The sequence below is a fragment of the Canis aureus genome, chromosome 19 (genome assembly GCF_053574225.1).
Source record: "Canis aureus isolate CA01 chromosome 19, VMU_Caureus_v.1.0, whole genome shotgun sequence".
In the NCBI taxonomy this organism is placed as follows: domain Eukaryota; kingdom Metazoa; phylum Chordata; class Mammalia; order Carnivora; family Canidae; genus Canis; species Canis aureus.
In genome coordinates this window covers 44,521,003-44,546,317 of record NC_135629.1, presented here as the reverse complement: position 1 = coordinate 44,546,317, position 25,315 = coordinate 44,521,003, and the positions used below count along the sequence as shown (strand labels likewise).

At 46.2% G+C, this 25,315-nt stretch overlaps 2 protein-coding genes across 2 annotated transcripts in view; one reads left to right on the top strand and one right to left on the bottom strand.

Annotated features, from left to right (window-relative positions):
- Positions 1-5,060, bottom strand: part of ZDHHC3 (zDHHC palmitoyltransferase 3) — a 53,312-nt gene extending 48,252 nt beyond the window's left edge. Inside the window, exon 1 of the mRNA XM_077859201.1 lies at positions 4,829-5,060. The gene's annotated coding sequence lies outside the window, so the exon portion shown is untranslated. The remainder of the gene's footprint in view (positions 1-4,828) is intronic.
- A 58-nt stretch (positions 5,061-5,118) lies between these two features.
- Positions 5,119-25,315, top strand: part of EXOSC7 (exosome component 7) — a 35,352-nt gene continuing 15,155 nt past the window's right edge. Inside the window, exons 1-4 of the mRNA XM_077859199.1 lie at positions 5,119-5,224; positions 13,572-13,673; positions 13,976-14,070; positions 22,878-23,043. Coding sequence (XP_077715325.1) covers positions 5,168-5,224; positions 13,572-13,673; positions 13,976-14,070; positions 22,878-23,043 — 420 coding nt within the window. The 5' untranslated portion in view covers positions 5,119-5,167. The remainder of the gene's footprint in view (positions 5,225-13,571; positions 13,674-13,975; positions 14,071-22,877; positions 23,044-25,315) is intronic.

Genomic DNA, 25,315 nt, shown 5'->3' with positions numbered 1-25,315 from the left:
GTTCTCATCTATAAAACGAAGGAGGATTGAGCTGAATGCTAAGATCCCTTGCAGGGTTGAGATTCTGCTTCTTTTGTTCTCATGAACAAATTCAGTATTTTCTTTGCTAATTTCTTGGATTTTTTATATGTTTATCAAAAGTGTCCCTTAACTTCCTTTCCCCGTTCTTTGTTCATATACAGGAGGAAATCCTCCAATAATGTTAGCCATTTTCCTGAGCATGCTCAGTGTTTCAATCAATTACCATTTCCTTTTGTTAATTCACTTAATTTTTTTTTCAGAGTGACAAAAAGCACTAGGAAGATGCATCAAATATTACAAAGTGGTAAAAGAGAGAAATCTTTAAAGTGAAGCAGGACCATTTTTTATTGTTTAAATATATGTATATCCACATCGGTTCTGAGCTTTACCATCTGGTAAGATATATGTTTTGGGTAAAATGAGGCTCAGAACGTTTAACTGACTTGCTCAAAATTGCAAAAAATGATCTCTGGCTAAGCCCAGATTGCTGGAATAGACACCTAGTAGTCTGCACCAATAGATCATTATCTTCCTAATCATTTTGCCTTTCTAGATTTTCTGCTGCTACTTCTTGGTTTAGAAATGTACACTTTGTAGCAAAGTCAAAAGTTATTGCAACAGAACTGTGGCTAGAATTGCATTTGTCCCACTAGGCTTATTTTTCTAAGGTGAGGTATCTATCTCATCCAAAGGGATTCTGTCCCCACAGACCCTGACCAGGAGAAATTCATGTCTCAGGTAACCTAGAAAAATCAGAGTTCAACTGCCAAATTTCTACATACCAGGAAGGTTACAGTTTGGAGGAGATTATGAAAAGATGGGAGTCTTCCTGGTATTCTCTGGCATTTCTTGGATGGATAATTGAATTAAGTGGGGCATGGAACTGGAGCCTTCTTACCTTTACAGTCAAGAGCCAGGAATAACCTGGTCATTTGTCTCTGGAAATCTGCTTCCAAAGAGGAAAGCAAAGGATTAAAAACATGCAAAAACAGAAAGAAACTCGAGGGTGCATGGCCTCTGTTTCTTTTTTTCTCCCCCAGCAGGTCAATATCCAGACTTCGCTGTTCCATTTCTATTTGAATTTCTGTGGCTGTGAGCATGTGTATGTGTGTTTAACTATTTCCAGATTTGCTAATCAGAATCAGTGACCCCCTTTGTTCACACATGCCCTAGTGAAGAGACATAAGCACCCTGCTACCCTTTCAAAATGAAACACACATGAAAACCGTTCCTCTAAATGAGAATAAGCTTAACCCACATAGTTCTATCAATTTTTCTACCACTGTAATTACAAGTTGTAATTTCTAGAAAAGCAAGACAGCCCCAGACCTGCCGGCCTGACTGGATAGGTTATTTATACTGAGTGTTTCTTCAAACAAGGCACAGGGAGGACAAGTCAAAATATTTAAAGGAAACAGATCTGTAGGGAAAACAGTCGTTTGCTTCTGCTTTTCTGCCGTGCTGGGCTAATTGTGAAAATGCAAAGGTAAAGGCCTAGCACTTGGCTATCTCTCTGAGACTGGAAAGATGTTCCCTGGCTGGGCTTTTAAGAGCTCTCTGCCAACTTCAGCACCACGGACTCAGCATGGCCCCAAGCTCTTTTCTAACCAGCTTTTATTGCTTTAATTAACCAAGGTTAGGTGGGACACGGTTTACTCCACCTCTGTAATGTCATTGTTGCCTGCTAGTGGCTGGCGGCAGCTCTTTACCTCTCGCCCTTGATGCCTGGCCTGCACAATTAGCACCTTATTATAGGTTGGCCTCCCGTCTAATTACCACACTGGCTCAATTGGGCACTTTATTCCTTGTCTTGTTTATGCGCTAGTTTGAGTGCCTGGGCTCCCCAGCTACAGTAAATCCTCAACTCCTTTTAGGTAGGTGTGCTTTCAGCTTCCCATCTCTGGCTCCACAAGAACACGAGACACTCACGGGCATACAAACAAATACTTCCGGTTTGAAGAGCTTCTAGATATCTATTCTGGGAGTAAGACATAGCTGGAATCTGGATCTCTGTGCCTAGCTCCACCATCCGTTCTAGATCCATTGGCCTTCTCTGTTGCTGAGGGCTCTTCTTAGCTACTGTGAGTCAGGTTCTACTTGGCCTACATGTAATCTTTTCCCTATCTAAAAGGGTTGGCTGAAACAGACATAGGAGCATATCCTCAGCACCACGTTCAACATTCCTTTAGAGTAAGGATTCAAGGGATGTGAATTTATGCTTGAATAGACTCCCTGCTTTGGGAATAAAAAACGAACTACAGCTTACAGGGCAGCTACCAATTCCATAACAAACAAAGACTTCCTTCACCAAATACTCTGGCAAATGAAGTGGAGTCTGGTGAGGAGTCTGCACAAAGGGACTTTAGGAGTGCAAGTATGGGAGCTAGATTGCCTGGTCTTAAATCCCAGCTCTGGCACTTTCTTTCTAGTCTGTGACCTGTGACCTTGACAATCAACCTCTCCACCTCAGTTTCCCAATCTGTAAGATACGAATAACAGTACTTGCCTCATGGGCTCTTGTGAGGACTAAATCAAGTAATCTTTGGAAAGTGCTTTAGAACAGAGCTTGGCCTGTAATGAGCACATGTCAGTCAGTGTTAAGTAAAATTAATAGAGTACAGAGATTCAGAATGGATGTACCTACAAAACAATATGCTTCCCCACCCCATGAAGACCCTCACAGTGATGAAAAAATATGCTGGTTTTATAGACTAAGGTGTTGTCCTTGGCTTTTTGATTTTTCTGGCTAACATGCATTCTTTGACTTGCTTCAATAAACCAAAAAAGAACTCTGAATTTATGAGTTTTAAAAATGTCTAATGCATTACCACAACGAACGATAAAAAATGTTCCACCGGTTTTGAAATATAACGGTTAAGGTGTCATTGTTTTAATAGAGAATTTAAAATAAACATTCCGCTGTTTACACCTCTCAGACCCGCTTTGCCTAACATATCAGACATCATTCACAATAGTATTTCACAATATTATTTAACAAATATACCAACTTTTCTCCAGCAAGGAACCTTTAGTCAATTGATCAATAGTCAATTGTCAGGGGAATGGTTCAAATTTTCGTTCCATATTTTGAAGACACATTGAAAGATTTTCATGAAAGATGATTCTGTGGCATCCAACTCAGACTCTTCTGTCTTTTCTGATCTGTCCATTTACTGCCACTTTTTAAATCCTCAATCCTCTTAAATATCCTAGCCGCTAAAATTCCATGTTCAGGGTCTCCACTTTCTGGGCAATCTCTAGAACAAAATATCATTTCTAACATCAGCAGTCCCTTGTCTCATCATAAAGCTCCTCACATAGAAACCAGGTGCCCAACCACACAAAGATGCCTATGTGCCACAACAGGTGGGGCACCTGTGCTGTTATTCAGAAGGAAACCCTTCCAGCTTCATCTCTCAGTTTCCCTGGAGGGCAAAGTCCAACCCTGTAGGCTGTCAGGTGACCTATAAGAGAACTATGTAGAGATACACAAAACAACTGATGTCCAGTCTACCAAGAAGCGATCACTTATTTTGGAACTCAGCAGTTTACAGCTTAAGAATATAGGCAGGTACTTCTCTCTGTACCCCCCTCTGATCCACCTCCCCAATTCCACTGTGCTCGTGGGTGCCATCATTGTAGTTCTTAACCGTGTTCTGCGGTTATGTTGACCCTAGAGCCTTACCCTCTGCCTGGGGAGCTTCTCTGGGCAGAAGTTGTGTTTTATTTGTTCTAGCATTTCAAAGCTGGCACAAAGCCATCCACAGTAAGCTCTCAATAGTTACCTGCGAAACGAAACGGTATTGAAGCTACAAGCTGGGAAATACATTCTTTAGAGGATCGAGCTCTCAAGGGTTACTGCATTTTCACTTTTAAGAACAGGGAGGCTCCTTAAAAAGAGGGACATTTGGAAGAGTCATCAGATCCCCTTGCCTCAATCACTCAGGGTTAACCTTCCCTCATTTATCACATGGCCTCTTTAAAATCCGTACCATACCCTACCTTGCCTCACCTTAATGGGCTCCTTCAGTGACCCTATATTCACCTTGCAGGTATCCCTTCTGGATACCCAAGGCCCATACTCCCACTTGGCCACCGCCAGGACTGGCTTCTTTCTTTTCGGGGCAGCTGTCTACAGCTCCCAGCGGCCACACTCTCAAGCCGAGGCTTCCAGCCATCACCGGGAAGCGCTGGGGATGCCTGGGTACTGTGCCCCTCACCGGTGCCAGTTGCCAAGACTCGAACCCCCGTCCTCTCTTTGAGGCAATCAATGCTCCAGCGACCACCTGGGGCAAGGGGATCCTGCAAGGTTTGGGGTCAGCGTCTGGTCAGCCCCAGGGAGAGGCGGCAGGGGTGGAATCCTTGGAGGGGAGTGAGGACGCTTCGGGGCTAGTGGGCACTCACTCCCAGCCCGGACCCTTCCTACCGAGAACGAAGTTCATCACCTCTTCTTTTCAATCACCCTGGGGACTAGGGAAATGCAAGACGGAGGGCGGGGGTGGGGGGGAAGCGGGGAGGAGAGCAAGGAGACAGCCCCTCAGACCAATCACGACGTCCGCCTCCCCTCGCTCGGGGTCGGTCTCTCTTTCAGGTCTCTCTCTCTTCCTCAGGTCTCTCTCTGTCTCTGTCTTTCTTTCGCGCGCACACACGCACACGCACACACACACTCTGCTACTTCAACTCCAGCTCTGAGCAAACTGCGACGCGCGCCTCTCCCGCTGCAAGTCCTAAGCTCCGGCCCCGGCCCGCGCCTCTGGCCTCACCCCAGCCTTTTCACTCAACCCCGGTCCTCCCTCTCTCAACTGACCGTGAAGCCGGAGGCAGTTCCCCAGTCCCGGGCCCCCGGTGGGGCCCCAGCCGCCGCCGCCGTCGCCTCCCCCTGCAGCCCCCGACCCGGGACCCGGCCTCGGGCTGCAGCGATGGCTCCCCGGCACGAGGCGCCGCGGCTTCCTGGACTCGTCCAGACACGGGGCGGCGCGCAGGAGAAGCCCATCGAGCTGCCGGCGGTGGCGGCAGCAGCAGCGGTGGCTGCAGGAGCGGCCGCGGCGCAGGCTGATGACACACGGGCGCGCGGGGCGGGGGGGGCGTGGTCGGCGCGGGGGCGACGCGGGTGGATGACGTGTGGCGAGCGGGGCGGCTCGGCAGCATGGCGTCCGTAGCGCTGAGCGAGGCGGAGAAGGTGTACATCGTGCACGGCGTCCAGGTAGCTACGCCGCGGCGCCGACCACCGCGTCCCCCTGGCGCTGCGGGTGGCGCTGCGGGTGGCGCTGCGGGTGGCGCCGCGCCCTAGGCCCGCTCGGAAGGAGGCGGCCGGGCGGCGTTTCCCGTGTGGCCGCACAGCCCGGCGGCCGGCGTTCGCAGCCCGAAGCCGGCGACGCGGGCGTGTTTAGGACCCCACGGCGCGGGCAGCCCACGACTGTGCGCGCCGGCAGCGACCCGCGGCTACAGGGTTCCGAACCTGGGTGGGGAGGCGCGCCCCGGGGCCTGTTTTAGCGAGGGAGCCCGGCCCCTGGGGCCGCCTCTTCAGCCTTCGCGCGTCGCCTCGCTGGGCTGAGCCTCGCTTTTCCGTGCTGGGGAACGGGGGTTGGCGGTGGGCTGGTGGCTGTTCCCTACCTCGTGGTTGGGAACCGCAGGGAGAGAGGACACTGATGTGAGGGCGCTTTGAAAATGCACATTTCCTTACAAATAAAGGGGAAAAGATCCGTAGAAAGCGGCCCTATACCGGTGGCACTTAGTTCTACGGTGCAGAAGTAAAGATTCAGAGGCAGCTGTAAATGTGTTCAGATCTTCCGTGGTCTTCAGCCCCTAGACTTGACCACACCGGAGCAAGACTTGGAGGATGTCGGGTCGTAATGAACTCCCAAAGGAAGCCGTGTGTGTGTGTGTGTGTGTGTGTGTGTGTGTGTGTGTCCTTGTCTGTACTCTACCCAGGTTAGAGACCGTCCCAGACCTCTTGGTGAAGTCTAACCGGCATTCGGTTCTTGCCCCTAGAAACCCAATCATTTTGTGTCTTTCTTTCGCTTTTATTTATTTTTATTTTTTTAAGAAGATATTATTTGTTTGTTCGTGAGAGGCAGAGACACAGGCAGAGGGAGAAGCAGGCTCCTCGCAGGGAGCCGGATGCGGGATTCGATCCCAGGACCCCGGAATCACACCCTGAGCCAAAGGCAGACGCTCAACCCACTGAGCCACCCAGGTGCCCCTCTTTTCTTTCGCTTTTGGTCCAGTATGCTCAAATTCAGCTTCCCTTTCCATCAGCCGTTTATTCTTTTATTATTTCAAAGATGAATAAGTACTAGAAAAGGCAAAGTAACATATATGCAAAGGGAGTGGTAGAGTTAGTAGAAGTCAAAGGAGTTCTACAATATTGGGGCCTGTGATGCTCTGAAGGCTTCCCTAAGGATGTGGAATTGCTCCCTTTAATCCATGTCAGGTCTTCCTCTGTGTGTTTTCAGGACTCTGTGTTCATTCATTCAACCTAGAATTAAGCTGGACTCACAGATAGGAAGGAGCCTGCCTACTTATATGGAGCTCCCATGCTAGAAGGAAGAGACAGAAATTACAGATCTGTATATGTGTTTGTATGTAAAATTGTACTGATAGCTGTGAAGGAGAAAAATCAGGGACCTGATCTGGTCCAGTAAGTCAGGGGAGACTTCCCTAGGGAAATAGCATTTGAGATGAGCTCTCAGCATACTTATGCTCTCTGTGTATGTCTCTCATGAATAAATAAATAAAATTAAAAAAAAATCTCCCAACACTTTATGAAAATGTCCATTCCCAGGCTCCAATCCCTGGGTTAACAATACAGTATATACCATGCACTATTTAAAGTCTCGAAAATGAAAAATAAAAAATAAAAAAATAAAGTCTCGAAAATGGTATGGGGAGGAAGGGGGGCGGTGGTGGTGATGGTGGTGGTATCCAGAATTTCCCTTCCTCTTTCCTATTTGCTCATAGGATTCCAGAGGAAAGAGAAAGAAAGAGAAGTAGAAAAGGGGATTCTCTTTGGCCTTTGCTTTGGGATCTCTATTTAAGGACCATAAGACAATGGCTTTCACTGCAGTAGGAAAGCAGCATGAAAGTCGAGGACGGGCTCTGCAATCAGATCTGGATTTCTGTCCCCACTCCATTACGCACTCTCTGTGTGACCTTGGACAAGTGACTTACCCTGTCTGAGCTCAGTTCTTTGTCTGCAATGTAGAGATAATAATGTTTACCTTCAAGCCAGTTTCAAAGATTCAATGACATAAAAATTATAATATAATATATACCTAACAAGAGTAGGACATCTCAGCCTTCTAAGGGTGACAGGGAAACCAATCCAATCATCTACTAAGAATTCTGATTGATCAACCTTTCCATTTATCCTGTCCCACTTCCTCAGATCCATTCTCTTTTTTTTTCTTTTAAAGATGTTATTTAAAAAAAATAATAAAGATTTTATTTATTTATTTATTCATGAGAGACACACAGAGGGAAAGAGAGAGAGGCAGAGACACAGGCAGAGGGAGAAGCAAGCTCCATGCAGGGAGCTCAATGTGGAACTCTATCCCGGGCCCCCAGGATCACACCCTGGGCTGAAGGCGGCACTAAACCACTGGGCCACTGGGGCTGCCCAGTGTTGGGAGATTTTGATGCTGCCAGCAGACGCTGGCTTACGGGCAGACCACTGGCCTGGCCCAGCTGAGAGTCTGCTTTGGAGTCTCTGCTTCTGCCTACTTGGGGTCATATGGTCTTCCACTGTGAACCAGACTGAGCTCCTTTCCCAGCTACACCATTCACTGAGGGATTTTACCTGAGTTTCCCATCTAGCTCACTCTGGTAAAATGAGACTGTATCCATTTGGGGGGCAAAATGGGCTCGTGAGGAATGACATAATGAGGAAATATAGAGCACTTGGCATGTGATCAACCCTAAAGAGATGTTGTCTCCTTGTCAAGTTTGTTTTTTCCATCAGAAGTATGGCTTTGTGCTGAACCATGCATATTATATTCCCAGCCTTCACAGTGACTGCCAACAGCCTGTGGCTGTTGAGGACCAGAGATTATTAAATTATCTCAAGAAAAAGGGGATTTGTTGCAAGGGCTAGAAAGTCCCAAGGCTGCTCCAGGGTACTGCATCTCATGGGCTCCGCAGTGAATCACGTGGTTTGTGTGACTGCTTGTCTTTATATCTATGGTGACACATCCACTTCTCCTGAAGTATATCTCTTTGCAGCGTTTGCCATCCAACTTCCCTTCATCTTGGTAAATCTGTCTCCACTGCTTGCCCCCCACCAACCCCCATACCTTTCTTCTATGTGGCCTCTCCAGCCTCCCTCCAACCTCACTGGTCAGTTCCTCTTTCACTCCCTTCTCAAGTATTTTCCAGGTCAGAGATCAGATTCCAAGGAGAAAGACAGTTTCATGCCAGAGAAGCTGGTTGCTCTCTGGATTGTATGCTTGGGCTTGTGTACCTACCACTGGCTCTGGCTGTTGGAGGTAGGCAGTGACTGAGTCATGTGGCTTCAGTGGAGCTGGACGCACACTAGGCTTTCCAGAGGTCTGCTTAATGGTGCTGTGGTCGTGGCCTGGATATTAAACTGGCCTTCATAAGTTCAGGTCAGACCCTGGCAGTGGATTAGCCCCACCAAGAGGCTTCCCCCGAGGCCTTATCAAAGCCATTTTATGGAATTTTTCCTGGCAATTGAAGGGAGGGTAGCTCAGCTCACAGTTTCGGTTTCTTTTCTGTGGCTCTAGCTTTCATTGTAAGCTCTGTTAGCAGAACAGTGCAAAAGAGCAGGAATGGGGCTGAGATTGGAGTTGTTAGCTATAAAACCAAGTAGTCTATACTCAGCCGTTCAACCTGGCCATGCAGAGCTGGAGTGAGCCCCCAGGACTCTTGATTTTGAGCCCCGTGCCCTTTCCATTTGCAAGCCCATGGCACAAAGAGCCTGCACCCCAGCAGTTTGCAAGGTGAACAGAATCACATCCTTGAAAGGAAATGCAGACTACTCAATATGCTTGGAAGATGAATGAGGATTGACATCTGGTTTTCCCTTCTGTGACTTGGGCCAGGGTCTGTAGAACTTTATTTGATGTGGTCCTTCTCCTAACTGGAGTTGCGTTCTAGTAGGTGAAGCATCCTAGTCTCCGTTCTGTAGCAGGTGTGAGGTGTTGGACACATCAGAGAGAGGTAATGGAGGGTTAGCATCACTGCCAAGGCCAGGGTCTAAATTCTCCCAAGTGTGTTATGTTAGTAGAGCCAACTTGTTAGCTTCCTTTAGTGAGTGATAGGACTGGGTTACTTCCACTCTGCCACAGGCACCTCAGTGACCTACCTCATTGATAAGCTCTCTGCAGGGTGGTTTTCGAGGATTTGGTGAGCTGATCCTAGCCCCAGAAGCAGGAGAAGGAAACTGTGCAGGGGGTACTTCTGTGTGCTGCACTGTGCTGAGGGTCCCCTAAATGATTCCTGGCTTTTGGATTCTTCTATATTTCTATGAGGTGGAGTGATTCCTGCTTTCTAGACAAAGAGATGGACTCCAAGCTGTTAGAAACTAACTTGCACAAGGGCACAAAGCTGGTATGTGACAGGAGAGATTTATGTAGAGGATGGGGGTACCTGGGTGGCTCAGTCGGTTGAGCGTCCAAATCTTGGTTTTGGCTCAGGTTGTGATCTTGGGGTTGTGAGATGGAGCCCCACATCAGGCTCCATGCTCAGTGGGGATTCTGCTTGGGATTCTCTCTCTCTTCCTCTGCCCCTCTCACAAGCATGCTCTCTCTCTCTTAAATAAATAAATCTTAAAAAAAAAAAAAAAAAAAAAAAAGATTACATTTGCCACTCCATGGTGTTGTCCATCACTTTTTGACATCTCTGTTGATTTGTTGGATGGAGCTTTCACTGCAGGGCAGCCCCTGTTTAAATGTTCACACATGGATTCATTCCTTTGCTTCTGAGTACTACTGGTAAATAAACATTTTGGTAAGATGTCTGGCTCTGAGCCAGACCAAGCAGGTTTGGGTAATTTTTAAGCCTTTTATGAGGAAAGCTGGATTAAAAAAAAAAATTCTGAGTGCAGTGATTCATGGACTAATTTGTTGTGTTTTTTTGTTTTGTTTTGGTTTAGTTTGGTTTTGGTTTTCCTCCCATTCTCTTGGGTGCTTTTTTTCTATGAAAAAAATACATACTCCGCATCCTTGGAAAGGGAAATTTGTAGATTTTTCTCTTTACTTGTCACCTGAGCCTTTCCCAGTGAGCCTTTGCCAGGGAGCAGAGAGTGATTTTAATGGCCTGTGTTTTTTGTTTTTTTTTTTTTTTTACCCCTCCCAGCCCCCTCTTGGAACAAGGGGGTTATCACTACAAAGGGTTGTGACTAGATCTTTCCAGATAAGTGGTATTTTATTTTATTTTATTTTATTATTATTTTTTTTTTTGATAAGTGGTATTTTAAAGCTGTGGTCGGAAGCCCTGTTACCTCATGGCCTCCTTGCATTCAGAATTGTTTTCTCCATCATTAGGACCAACTGGTGGAGCCAGCCGTTCACCCTTTGAGGGAGGCCTGCACTGTCTGTCTCCTGTTGCACAGTGAGAATGCAGGGAAGCATGTGGAATTCTGGCTTGGAATTAAAGTGCTCCTTACTGGCTATGTGACCTGAGCCCAGACGTTTAGAGTCTTTCAACCTCTTTCCTCATTTGTAAAGAGGAACAACAACAACAACAAAAAGCTATCTTACAGGGTTATTTTGAGAGTAAATGTGTCAACTGTGTAGCATTCCTAGCACAGTATCCCAAGTAAAGTAGTTGCACGTTAGAGAGTAGCTGCTATTTGTTTTTGCAATAATTGTGGCTGTTTTAACTTATAGATCTGTAGAATTAGAAAAGTACATTTGAGGCCTTCTAATTCAATGTCCATCTTTCAACAAAGGAGGAAACTAGTCTGAGCATTTTGTCCTCGGTCAAGCAGCTAGGTATGGCAGGACCAGGCCTGGAGCCCATGACTAATACTCCTAGTGATTGCTCACGCATACACCTGACCTGCGACTCAGGCAGGAAGGAGGTCTTTGTAAATGATATTTCTGGGCCCTGTTTTCACATTCCTCACAGGGCACTACTGGGGGATGGGGCATCAGAGATTGACCTAGGAAGAAGCCTTTCCTGTTCTATGGGTGAGTTGTTAAAGAGATAGTTACATAGTTTGGGGATCCTCCAGTGAAGAGAGATCACTTTATGGAGTTGGTCCTTGGAGTTCATTTCCTAGACTTGAAATTCTGTTGCTTTTTAAGTACAGATCTCCCCAGACTCAAGATGGGGACTGCCTCCAGGGAGGGGATGGCCTGGGGATTGGATGAGCAGCAAAGGGACTTCAAGCTGACCTGTAATGTTTATTTTCTCTGCATTAACAGGAGTTGGGATGGGGAAGAGTAGGAACAGAGAAGGTTGGAGCTGGGCAAATGGTGTGCTTTGCTGGATTTCAGTATCTCAAAATCAAAAGTCAGTCATATATGCAGTGAGCCAGGCAGTTTAAAGATAAATTTGTGACACATAGCTTAGAACAGTGTTTTTAAACATTTTGAGGAGCATTAACCCCTTTGAGAATCTGATGAAGCTGAGTCTTTTTCTGAAAGAAAAAAATGCTTTGAAAAAATGTTTACAAAAAATGAGGAAGATCTCCATGAGCTGATGTGTAGTGATTTCCTGCATATGTATTCTTAAGTGTTTAAAAAAAAAAAAAGCAGAAGTAGCAAAGTATAAAACAGTATCTCTAGTATGCTTCTCTTCATGTAAGAAAGAAGCGGGTATAAAAAATATTCACATATCTGCTCGATTATGCAAAGGAAGTACGGGAATGATGAACCAGCAATTAAACAGACTGCCTGGGGTGGCTGGGAAAGAGCTAGAAAGAAGGAGGGCATGTAAATAGGGCTGAGGGAAGAGTGGCCTTTCCCTGAGCACACCTTTTCTGATAACTTTGAGCAAAAGAGTCATGGCGATAAGTCCACGTACCCAAAAAGTAAATAAATGATTAAAAGTAGCCACACTGGAGCACTGACAGCACTAGAACCTCACAGGGGTGCAGAGGAATAGAAGAGCCAAACTGAAGGTTGGGGAAGACACCAGGAAACAGGGTTCCAGATGGGACTGTAAGGCTAAAGACAAAAGAACTGGACCCAAGTACTGTCCTCCATTAGTAAATTTGTTTCTCAAGATTTCACAAATACATAAATACATTGTGGATAATGAGAGCCAGGTTTCTCCCTTTCTGAGAAAGAAGTTACAAATAGGAGGAGGAAGGTTAGAACCAACTTATCAGTGTGAACACATGGCCTTGTAATAGTTATGTGGATATAATAGGTGTGTAGATATAATTATTACGTGGATGGACATAGAAAGAATTACAGCTGTGTGGGTTAGTGTACATCAGTGTTACCTAGTTCCCTTTGCAGAGAAGTTCTGGAAGCAATGATATCCCAGTGGCAATGAACTTACTTAGCAATCAGATCCTGGATTTTAAAGCACTGTTCTTCAATGAAAGGAATCATGACTCCTCAGAAGAAGGGCTAATCCCAGGGCTGGGGCAGGGAAAAATTCAAGAGGCTGGAACATCTTGTCAGAAGTAAAGATGTTCTCAAAAAAGGTTGCAGGCATGTCAAAAGAATGTAGGAACCAACCCAAAGGAACTCCCAGTGGCCAGATCTGGAACACTTTGAGCAGCAGGATAAATAATGACAGTATTGGATTATAACTACAGCATAAAACAGAGATCTGTGAGTTATATTGGTATAAGTAACTAATGGAAGAAGTAAATAAAAGGGGACAAGGGATACGTAGCATCGTAGACCACTCTGAAATCTATCTTCTGCAGCAGGAGTCGACAAACTTTTCCGTGAAGGGCTAGATAAGATTTGGGGCTTTCAGGTTATAAGATCTGCGTCACAATCATTGAGTGTGAAAGCAGCTAGATTGCCTCAAGGAACAGGCGTGGCTGTGTTCCAGGAAAACATTTCAGAGAAGCAGGTGGCCCTCGGGCCTAAGTGTGCTGTCCCTATTCTAGAGAATGCCTGGCTTAGAAGATAATGGCTAGTTATTTTTGTCTGTCCGCAGAGTGGATTTTGTTGAGTTTAGGGGGCAGGAGGGCTACAGCTGAGACAGTTGTACCCGTAGCTCTGACAATACATACTTCCTGGTGCAATTTTGGCATGGCAGATTTGGAAAGAGGCAGCTTATTTTGTCTCTTGTTCAGATTTTGTCTGTTTTGTGTGCCTTTTCGGTATAGGGGGGATGTAGTACGGACTTTGCACTTTGCCATGCCTGGGTGGAAGCCCACCTTTGGTCTGTGTCACCAGCTGTGGGACCTCAGATACACTGCTTTACATCTCTGAGTCTTCATTTCCTCCTGTGTAAAATAGTAATGTTGTTCCTAGCTACAAGGATAGAATTTTGGATGATTCACTGAGAACGGGATGCTGTAATGCCTAGTTCTCCTGGGAGAAATGGCATGAATGAGTTTAGTAATCTGTTGGTGGTTTGGTTGTGGTTGTATTACAGTTGTGGTTCTTGCACTTTAGGAAGACCTCCGTGTGGATGGCCGTGGCTGTGAGGACTACCGATGTGTTGAAGTAGAAACTGACGTGGTGTCTAACACCAGTGGGTCGGCCAGAGTCAAACTAGTAAGTACTGTGGCTATAGTTCATGCCCATGGGGAGGATCGGCAGGCCCTAGAGAGCCAGCTGCAGACTCCTCTGGGCTTTGGGAGGCATATTTTTCTAGGGAATCCAAGACCCAAGCCAAACTCTGGGAGGGTGTCTGTCTAGGTCTGAAGGACCCTTTACCTTTTCAAAGGGCCACTTCCCAAGTTCCTATGCGCTGCTCCTAAAATGGTACCCCAGGGGCATAGTCTGTGAGAGAAGGGAGGTGGTTGGGTATCTAGCTACCTGCCCTGAGTGAGGACCCTTCTTGTGTGTCTCTGCAGGGTCACACAGACATCTTGGTGGGAGTGAAAGCAGAAATGGGGACGCCAAAGCTGGAGAAACCAAATGAAGGCTACTTGGAGTTCTTTGTTGACTGGTCAGTACTATGTATATATGTATGTTTGTTTTTTAAGTAGGCTCCACACTGGGTGTGGAGCTCAACATGAGGTTTGAACTCATGACCCTGAGATCAAGACCTGAGCTGAGACCAGAGTTGGACACTTTTTTTTTTCCATTTGCAACTATTTACTTCTGAAACACATTATGATAGTCACCATTAATTAATTGCCTACCACATAGCAGGCAATGTGATGAATGTTTTACATACATTATCTTTAATAAGAGTTGGACACTTAACTGACTGAGCCACCCCGGTGCCCCTATGCATATGCTTTTAAAGAAAAATGATTTATTTTATTTTTTAAAAAGATTTTTTTTTGTTATTTGAGAGAGGGAGAGAACACAAACATGAGCCAGGGGTGGGGAGGGAGAGAGAATCCTCAAGCAGACTCCGCACTGAATGTGGAGCCTGTTACAGAGCCTGAGCTCTGTGGGGAGTCTGCTTGATTTTACCTCATGCAGCTCTGAGATCATGACCTGAGCCGAAATCAAGAGTCAGATGTGTAACCAGCTGAGCCACCAAGGTGCTTCTAAAGAAAAACAATTTGAAAGAAGATTGAGAGACTGGACCTCTTGTTTCCTGTTGAGCCCATTTTTATTTTGTATTCAGTCATCATTCCTGCAGCCAGTAGGTATTTCCTGCATTCCTTCTAGGTGTTGGGCACTGGACTATGTGGAAGAAAGCCTTGGCTCAAGTCCTGCCCTTGTGTAGTCACCTAGCCTGTGCTGGGCCTCATTGTCCTTGTCAGAGAGGAGGGCATTGCCAGGCAGCCCAGCACATGGTGGTCCTGAGAGTAGCAAAATGGTGGGTTTTGTGGTGCTTCAAAAAATATAAAATGTAGATAAGAAGGGTCATTTGGTCTAAATGCCATGTTTCTCTTCCTGCTCTAGTTTTGCAGAAAACTTTTCATGACTTGCTTGGCAGAGAAAGGATAAGGGCCAGCCAAACCACCCAACAAACGGAGGGAGTGGCAGTGAGGCAGGCAGTGTGGGTGCTGGGAAGAGCCAGGACTCTGCACTTTCTGCAGCCAGCCAGTCTTCTCTGGCCAGCTATGTGATCTCAGGCTAGTTACTTAGTCTCTCTGTGCCTGAATTTCTCTATCTAAAAAATAGGGATAATGATACTGTTGCAATGATGAAGAAAGGAAATGAGGAAGACAGAGTGAGCACCACCACAATGACTGGCTCCCAGCGGGTTTAAAGGAAGCACCCCCAGCCCTTGCCTCCCCTTTTTCAGGCTCAGGGCTCTTTCCTGGGTTGCTGGCCCAATCCCATCTTCTGTCTATAACTTTGCTTCTAACTAGGTGGTGACAGCAGGCTTTCTTAAAGTGGGTAAGGATCTCTATTAGCTCATGCTAGGTGCAGCTATATAATATTGATTCTGTATGGGAGTCCCCAAGACCCCCATATTTGGAGATTTGCTAGAGGGACCCACAGGACTCAGCATATAGTTGTACTCATGGCTGAGATTTATTATAGCAACGGAAATGCAGCAACATGCGTGTGATGATTCTGTCCAAGAAAGCCCATTAGAGAGTTGGCACCCGAGATTTTTATTGGGGCCGGTCACATGGGTACCCTCTCCTTAACACATACCAAATTCCAGAATCTTAGAAAGAAAGCACATATTCACCTTACCATATTATTTGCACAAATAGTCTAGGCACAATGGACCACAGTTCACTGTTAACTGGGAACGCTCTGATTGTCAAGTTCCCAGATGCTACCTGAGGGCCCACCTTACAAGCAGGCCCTTCAGAGGTAGCAGCCTTGGGCCTGCTGTGTGCACCTTTTCAGCATAGGTGCTAACCCCCGTTTATATAGTGAGTTAGTCTTTCAGACTCAAAGTTTGGTCCTTGGAGTGCCTGGGTCGCTCAGTTAGTTAAATGTCGACTCTTGATTTCAGTTCAGGTCGTGATCTCAGGGTCGTGGGATTGAGTGACGTGTTGGGCTCCATGGTGGGTATGGAGCCTGCTTAAGATCTTGTCCCCCACTCTACACACACGCACACTAAATAAATAAAATAAAAAGAAGTTGGTCCTCACAACATTGCTATGAGAGAGACGACCAATGGAGTTGAGGGTGGGTAGGTGAAATTCCCCAGGGTCATAGAGCTGGAAATGCCAGCTCAGATTTCTCCCAGTCTAAGTCTTTGCTTGTTCTACTTCATGCAGTCTGCAGAAGCCAGCTTTCCAGGGGTATTGTGCTCAGAGTTCTGAGAATGTATCTGCATTTAGCTTTCCGGCCAGTTTCCTTCCAGCACATTCCTACAGCCTGCCCTGCAAGACCCCCCCCACCCCCGCCAGGCAATCTCCTCTCCTGGTTGGACCTGGCTGCTCTCACCAGTCTGAGTCATCCAATGGGACTGGCCCATCCTTTAAGTTTCTGTGACCTTGTTCAGGCCTCCAACTTATCCCATTGCTCTTGGTGGCAGAAAAATGCCTCTTCTGGCCTTGATCTGCCTAATTCAGTGCAGTAAATGGTCACTGAGGGGCAGGCAAAGAACTGTAATTTGTTTCTCTTTTTCACCTCTTCGTTATCTTCTACCTCCTTCACTTAGGCAAACCACAGATAGCCCAACCACACCTAAGGGAAGGTGTTGCCCTCAGATGCTTGGTATAGGGGACACAGTTCATTGTGGCTCTGTGTCTGAACATGACTCCAGTTAGCCTGCTGCTCTTGTTCCTTTCTTATCCCAGCTGTAAAGGGAGGGTGGCTCCAGGATGGGAGGAGGCCAAGATCTGCCTTCTAGGAGTAGCCCTCCTGGCCATACACGGCTGCCTGCTCCTTTCTTTTGTCCCTTTTTAAGTCTCAGGAGACCCCCAGCAGGCCCAGAAGCTCCAGTTCCCAAGGAGTTCTGACTCTTTCAAAATGGATAATCGTAAGGTGGCATGCCTTAGTGTCTTCAAGTGGCTTGGTTAATGTGATCAGTCTAGCAGGTAGAACTGATGTAGTTTTTGAATATGTATAGGGGAGGTTTGGTGGGGTGAGATCTGGAGCTGATGGCCAAGAAAGAATTCTTAAGATGTCTTTCGTACAGAATGGTGGTTTTATTAATGCCGGGGGATAGGACCCATGGGCAGAAAGAGCTGCTGCTGCTGCCAGCTGCCCTCTGCTGCCCCTGGATTGTGAGGAGTAACTGATTATATACTTTGAGGTTGGGGAAAGTAAAGATAAGGGAAATTCCAAGAGGATCTTCATATGCTAAAGAAGATTCACCTAATACTGGAGGCCTTGCTATTGTCAAACTAAGGTTGATTTTCCCACTAGCAAGGCATTAACATTAAGACATTTAGGAGAGGATCCCTGGGTGGCGCAGCGGTTTGGCGCCTGCCTTTGGCCCAGGGCGCGATCCTGGAGACCCAGGATCTGGTCTCACGTTGGGCTCCCGGTGCATGGAGCCTGCTTCTCTCTCTGCCTGTGTCTCTGCCTCTCTCTCTCTCTCTCTCTCTCTCTCTGTCATAAATAAATAAAAATTAAAAAAAAAAAAAAAGGACATTTAGGAGCTTCCTGGAGGAACCTTATACTCTGCCTTCCTCAAATATTTGTCAATGGGCTGCAGGTTGTATGGACATTTAATTTTATCTACATTTCCTTCTGCCTTTGTTTACCACATCAGAATCACCATGAGAGATTCACAAAATCTTGTATTCCTACAGAGGAGGGAGATGTTGATTTACCAGGCACTGCTGGCTGCCACCTTTATTGGAACCTCATCTGAGTCTTCAAAGAGCAACTCTGAATTGCACAAACAAACCCTTTTATTCTCATCCAGTGAACAGGAAGGGCTTCTGGACCTTTATGGCTGTGCCCAGCACTAAGGGGGATACCTTCCAGCCCCTCTGCTAGAGAACCCAATGCACTCACCCACCCATAGGCTGAAGCAGAGGTGGTATTCAGCTGGAGGATAGTAGTCGGGGTGGTGTGGGGTTGTCAGTTTGAGCCCAATGTGACTTAGCAGTAACTTCCAAAGTTTAATCATTTACATTCCCAGTGATTAGAGAGGTCTCAGAAAACGAACTGCTTTTCTGCTAACTCATTCTACTTCACTAGGAATAATACTTGGCACCTGAGCTAGATGTTGCCTCCCTCCCCTATAATATTCCCTATGTCTTGGGAGTGCTGCTCTTTGGGGCAGGTACCCAGCTGCGCTGACCCTGGCCCCGTCCCGGTGGAGTAGTAAAGACTTGGGGTTCCTGAGCACTGCCCGGGAGATGCCTGGCAGCACACACAACTCAAACTGGGAACAAACTGGGACCTTCTAATTCTTGTCTCCTGTCTTTGGTTTGTTAGCTGTAACTTGAGAACAGGCTGTTTTAAATAAGAACTTTGAAACTTTGGGAAAATATGGTTTCCATCTGAGGCCCAGAGGAGGGTTAAGAATTTAGGGAGCTGGTATGTCACTCTGGGCTACCACTAGGTGGCGGTCCATCTAGTCTCTTTGTAGCTCAGACACCATGTTGATGGGGGAGTATCAGGAGGAATGGTTTAGCCTCTTCTAGAGGCTTCGGGGCTTTTCACTGGGGCAGTTGAGAACATTTTTCATTCATAGACTTTTCAGTGTGCCCAGCAGTTGCCACTTCCCTATGGGATCTTAACTACTTTTCATTGTGATCACTCGTATTTATCACTCATATTGAACCAGAAGCTTCCAGCCCTGCATTGGTAAATGGAGCCATTGATCTCTGTTCCTTACTGCTTAGTGCTGCTTAAAGGGGATACTGTTAGTGCCTAGTGGGCTGGGGTGGGGTGGTGGGGGATAAAGCAACAAGCAACCTGCAGAAGTCAGTTGAAGCTAGCTATACTCTGGAAGTCTTCAGAACTAATTAACTCTTACAGAAACTTCAATCAAGGGCTTACAATGAAAAGCTCAAAGTGTGCGACTGTCCCTGTTCCCACTTAGAGGGAAGCTTTTGCAGGTTCAGGAATGAGCACCTGTACACCTAGGGGAATGGGAAGAATTGGGGCATGCTGCAGGGCTAGATGACTGACCAGTGGTCTGGTAAGGCCCAGAGTTAGCCTGCCCCACAGACCCACTGAGTCATTTTTTTCTGCCATAGTCCTGACCTGATTCGGCTGTAAGACTCCAAGGATTTGCAGGCTAGATTGATCCCAGAGGAAACAATGGGTCTAGTGTGTGAAGTCCTGTCCCAGGTAGACATGTCCTTGATCTCACCCTATCCTAGTTAAACCAGAGAAGTCCCAAGCCAGAGGAGCAGAGTAGAGGTGATGAGTCAGGAGGGGTGGAGAACTGGGAGGGGCAGCGTTCCCAGGATTTTTACTAGTTTATCTGCTCAGTAAGCAGTTTCCCCACAGCCCCAGAAGAGGGGTTGGGTCATACTTTATGAGGGATCTGAATTGGTTTTGGCAGTTGTAGATACAGAAAGAACTTGGTTTTATGTCCCAAGTGTAAACTCTGCTACTGAAAGAATGTACTGTGATACCTCTGAGCAGGGGCTGATTTATCATCCTGTGTGCACGTTCTCTCTTTCTAAACTTTGCATTTAATAGAGAAGCTTTTTATGTAGGACTCCTTTGGTCTGCATTCTTGACTACAGTATTTGTGGTCTAGTAAGAAGTCCCAGGACCAGAGTATCCATTCATTACCTTGACTCACATTAGGTTATATAAGCCAGACATGCCACATAACACATTCGGTGAGAGTCCACTGCTGCCTAGCAGGTAAGGGCCGGGCTGCCTGGGTTGGAATTTTAGCTCCGCAGTCACTAATTGTGTGAGCTTGGACAAATTATATAACCTTCCTGAGACTCAGTTCCGTTTTCTCTAAAATGGGCTCAGAAATAGTGCCTACCTCAAAGGGTTGTTAGGAGTATTGAGTGAGCTAGTATATTTAAGATGCTAAAAGTGTCTTCAAGCACATAGTAAACATTCAAAAGAGCTGTTAAAGTTTTTCTCCTTGTAAAATGAGAAAGTTGGACCATGTGAAGTCTCCTTGTTCTCCCATAGGTCAGAACCCACTTGTGAGATATTTCACTAACAGTTTGTTTTCAAATGTGAGTTAAAATGCCTTTAGATGGGCTAGAAAGTTTGTCAGAGTCCCCATCACTGCCTGTTAATCACTGGTAGCTCTTTGTTCAGAGCATGTGCTTATCTGGCTGGACCCCTGTGGGCATTTGGTTTCTTGTCCTCCGACAGGGTCTCTGAGGTCCTTTTCCAGGTCTGCATCTCTCTCTCCACCTCTACCAAGAAGTGTCCTTGTGCTAGGAGCATCCCTAGTGATGGGTGGGGGGGAACCCTCAGTTCTCTATCCCAACCCTACTCTTCATCCTTTGTTAGAATATGGGGTCTCTGACTTTTTTCATGTTACCTGAAGTTTTGTGCCCCTACCCCCTCCCAGCCCTGACAATTTCCTTCCATTTTTCCAGCCTCCTCCCCAGAGGCACTCCAAGGCTTAGGCACCATCCAGACACAAGAACTTTCCACGGTCTCATGAGCCTCTAAACCTGCCTCTCTGCCTGGCTACCAGCTATGCTGAAAAAATAGTGTGTTTAAAGAAAAAACCTTTAGAATAGGAAAAATTCCCACTTTAAATTAGTTCAGTGTCAAAAAACCCCCAGTGGGGCATGGTTTTGTGCGTAGATTAATTTAGCCATTTGGACCTGAGAAGTTCTATAAGCTATCCCCTAGGGCTGTAAAAGAACGAATACATCATCCCCGAGTAAATTAATTAGTGCCCCCCCCAGGAGGGTGTGGCCCGCAGCAGTCAGGAAAAAGTACACGTTGTAAGCATAAGCACCTCTGGCTGGATTTGTCTACTCAGATCTATATAGATGTGTTTTTAAACACTTAAAAGATGGATCTTAATATTGATTACTTAGTGCATAAATTAGAAACAGCTTTTGTTTTGCTGGCTGTGCAAAATTATTGAATTGATTCTTGGTAACTTGATTATTTCACCACAAATGAGCTGCTTTTCATGGCTCAGTGCCTGAGTCCCACAGAAGCAGTGAGGGAACACTGAGGCTGCTGTAGGGGTGAAGTTTCTCTTAGGGATTTTAAGTTGGGACTCTGCTGGCTAATAGTGCTAAGGGAAGGCTATATAACTAGAGAAGCAAAGTTACTATATAGTGGACACTCTGTCTCAGGGGCCATCCTTACACCTATAGTAGGATGACATAAGGGATATTTAAATATATTAGGTGAGATTTCTTTCAGCATTACACAGGGGTGGGCATAGCCTAGAGCCTTCACATGGGTTTTGCTTTGCATGGAATCCCCCTACCTGTCTGCAGCCTGACCGACATGTGCTCACATTCGGGTTTGAGGTTTCCTGTAACCCCCAGCACTGGTCGACATCCTCCCCAGCCCCACTGCTGCTGTTTTCTCCCTGTCATGAAGTTCTCCCTGATTTTGGGACATTGCCAACTTAGGGCCTTCATCTGCCTTTTGTTCAGGTTCTCCTTCTCCAGTGCCTACTGTAGAGCTGGTACCTTCTGGATGAGTGAGTGCATGGACCAGAAAGCTTCAGTATGTGATTTTGTAGAGAACATTGTGAAACAGCTGGTGTCTTACCTTTCTGGACCTTATTCATTACAGTAACATGATTACTGGACTGTTAACTTATGTCAGATGTATTGAGGGTTTTTATTAAGCCAAAACCCTCAAAAATTTCCCATTAAATGGGAATGTTGTGGGATCCCTGGGTGGCTTAGCGTTTTGGCACCTGCCTTTGGCCCAGGGCGTGATCCTGGAGTCCCAGGATTGAGTCCCAGGATCGAGTTCCGCGTCGGGCTCCTTGTGTAGAGTCTACTTCTCCCTCTGCCTGTGTCTCTGCCTCTCTCTCTCTCTCTCTCTGTGTGTCTCTCATGAATAAATAAATAAAATCTTAAATAAATAAATAAATAAATAAATAAATAAATAAATAAATGGGAATGTTGCTTAGGGCAGCAAATGTTGATAACTGTTCCTTCTTTGTTGAGATAATTGGGCATATGATTCAAGAGGCCGGGGTACCTGCCTTTGGCTTGGGTTGTGATACTGGGGTCCACATTGCATTAGGCTCCCTGCTCAGTGGGGAGCCTGCTCTCCCCCCCACCCCGCCTCTCCCTCTGCTTATGCTCTCTCAAATAAATTAAAAAAAAAAAATTCAAGAGGCCAAATGGAAAAGGTTTTCCTCTTGAAAAAACAGCAAATAAAGTAAAAGGAATAATCTGATATTTAATCAGCTGGTAGCTTTTCTCTCTCATTTCACTTTCCTGCTATTCAGTACAGTGATAGCTAAAGTGTGTAATAGAACTAGCATACCGTCATACAGATCTTCTAAATCATTCTGGGAGGGTCACTGTGCTTACGGTGTGGTTTTGGTTTTGAGAGTTTCGGGGTGCATTCTAAGGCTATGCAAACCCAGGATGGTGTACATAATTTGACCCCTTTATAACCAGACTGCTTGACTCCCTAGGCCTCCTGGCTTCCTGGGCCTGCCTGAGGGAAGTATTCCACTCTCCAGAGAGTTCGTTATTGCTGCCAAGGTTCGCTTAACTATTGTTCTCTTGTTTCTCTTTGGATAAAGATGGCTTCTGTTAGAAGTGGGGGGTGGGGGAACCCCCATCATGTACACTGACAAATCCAGGGCACAGTGCTTACTGATCTGGCTCACTGCGCGTGTCTGGAGGGTGGACGAGTAGCATCCTTGCCTACTGCAGTGACTTTCCCTATACCACTGACCCTTCCATCTTTCCACAGGGAGACTGGAACAAAGCCTTGTGCCTTCACTCTTTGTATTTGAAAAGACTCACTCACCTTTTCTGTTGCCTCTCTATGTAGTTCAGCCAATGCTACCCCTGAGTTTGAAGGCCGAGGAGGTGATGACCTTGGCACAGAGATTGCTAACACCCTCTACCGGATATTTAACAACAAGAGCAGCATTGACCTGAAGTCCCTCTGCATTAGTCCCCGGGAGCATTGCTGGATTCTCTATGTGGATGTGCTGGTACGTATCACGTTGCTGTACTGGCCACACTGTCTGCCTCTGCTGGAGGCCAGTTGGCCTACTTTCCTGCTGGTGCTTTTTTCCTCTTCAAGTGGATGAAGTTCCTTCAACTTTCAGCTTCCAGGGGAAGATTAGACTGAAAAAACATGATGTCCTATAATAAATTTTTATTTTATTTTATTTTTTTATTTTTATTTTTTTCTATAATTTTTAAAATTAAATATAATGCACATACCATAGCATACATATAATACCGTCCTATAGCAAAAATCACAAAACAGTCCTATCATGGTAGCACCTAAAATTACCCACTGGGTTTGTCAGGGAAGGAAAGAAAAATAAAAAACAAGAGATGCTCTCAAGATGGTATCAGATGGAGGTGACGGGCAGAAGTTAGACAAGTTGGTGTATTCTACTTGGAATGAGGATGAGCTTTTTTTAAAAAAAAGATTTATTTATTTGAGAGAGAAAGTGCACACGCGTGTGCAGTGGGGAGGGGCAGAGGAAGAAGGAGAGAGAAACTCTAGCCGACTCCATGCTGAGTGCCGAGCCCTCTGTGGAGCCAGATCTCACGACCCTGAGATCATGACCTGTGCTAAAACCAAGAGTCGGAGGCTTAACTGACCACACCCCAAGGATGAACTCTTTATATGCATTTTCATGTAGACCCTTTGGCTCTTTCATGAGCAGGCACTGCTGTCTTCCCCACTTACAGGTGAGGGAACTGAGGCTCGGAGAGGTACAGTGACCAGCCCAAGAGGTCTCAGCTTATGAGTAGTGGTGTCGGGGTCAAAGCTGCGTCTGTTTAATGCCAGTGCCTGCTCTTGATCTCACTAAGCCATCGTCCTTTGAAAGCACCCTGTAGCCCACCCGCTTTGTGTCCCTGGCTTCCTGAGGGCGGACTCTGAGACCCTGCCTCCTCCTCTGATTCTGCTCCTACAGGAGCCTCTCTGGTCCAGTCTGCCATTTCCTTCCTGGTGTCTTCCCTCCCAGATGCTCTGCAGCCTGCTTCTGGGCACTGGACAGTAATTTCTCATACTGCTGGCACTAAATTCGCCACTTGCTTGTTCATGTAAGGATAGACTCTTGTTGGATCTATTTTATTCCTTTTAGTTAAGTTTTATGAACCCGGAGATTAGTGACTACATCTTCTACTTTAGATTGAGGTCACAAGGCTAAACCATTGACCCAACAGATCCTTTAATGATTCTAAAGATAAAGCAGATTTTGTGGACTGAGAGTGAACTTGGTTATGAGGAGCAACCTGGCTTGTCTCTAAGTGTTGGCCCTGTATGAAACAGGGCAGGACTTTCCGGATCCTTTTTCTTTTTCTTTTTTTTTTTTTTAAAGATTTATTTATTTGACAGAGAGACCTACAGAGAGAGAGAGAGAGAGAGAGTGCACAAGCGGGGAGAGCGGCAGGCAGAGGGAGAAGCAGACTCCCTGATGAGCAGGGAATCTGACACGGGGCTCAATCCCAGGACCCCGGGATCACAACCTGAGCCGAAGGCAGACCCTAACCGACCAAGCCACCCGGGTGCCCCTCTAGATCCTTTTAAATTAATTTGATAATGGATGAAGTACAACTAGCCAAAAGATAGCAGTGGTGATCATTGTCCAGCAGGTTAGGGTTGTTCTGGATGCTGGCCCTAGTGGGTAAAAATAATGAAATGACAAAGTCCGTTTGCTTTTCCTCACCTCCAATAAGTGGGATGTACCTTTTCATGCAGTTCTACCAAGCGGTTAATTTTTTAAATCCTGGTTTTGAGGAGGCAGGAACTGGCAACCTACAATCCCTACTGAATAAGAGGCAGGTTTCTTAGCTACCTGGGGATGTGCAGGCCCACTGTGTGAATTGCAAGGTTCTACCCTGTGTCTGAAGAACATTATATCTTTTCCTTTCTCCCAAAAAAGCTGAAGACACGAGGGTTGTGGTGCATGGCACTTGTCCTCTGGTGATCCTGCTTTTGTTCCTTGTCTGTATTTGTGCACACTCGTGGTTTTGTAGGAGGCTGGCCCAGTGAGGGGTCCTGATGTGTGGTTTAGTCAAGAGGCCTGTTCTCTCAGTGTAGGCTTTTATAAAACGGCTGAAGATTGGGACGTTGTCTCAGCTTAGCACCAGCGCCCTCCCTCCATGGGCAGAAGACAGATGGTAAGCAGGTGTCTGAATGGTACACTGTGTCCCTGTCATCTGCAGACCTTTCTTTTAAGACTCCTTGCATTTGGATTTCTTCTCTAGTATTTTTTCCTCAAGGCTCTATTTGTTTTGGAA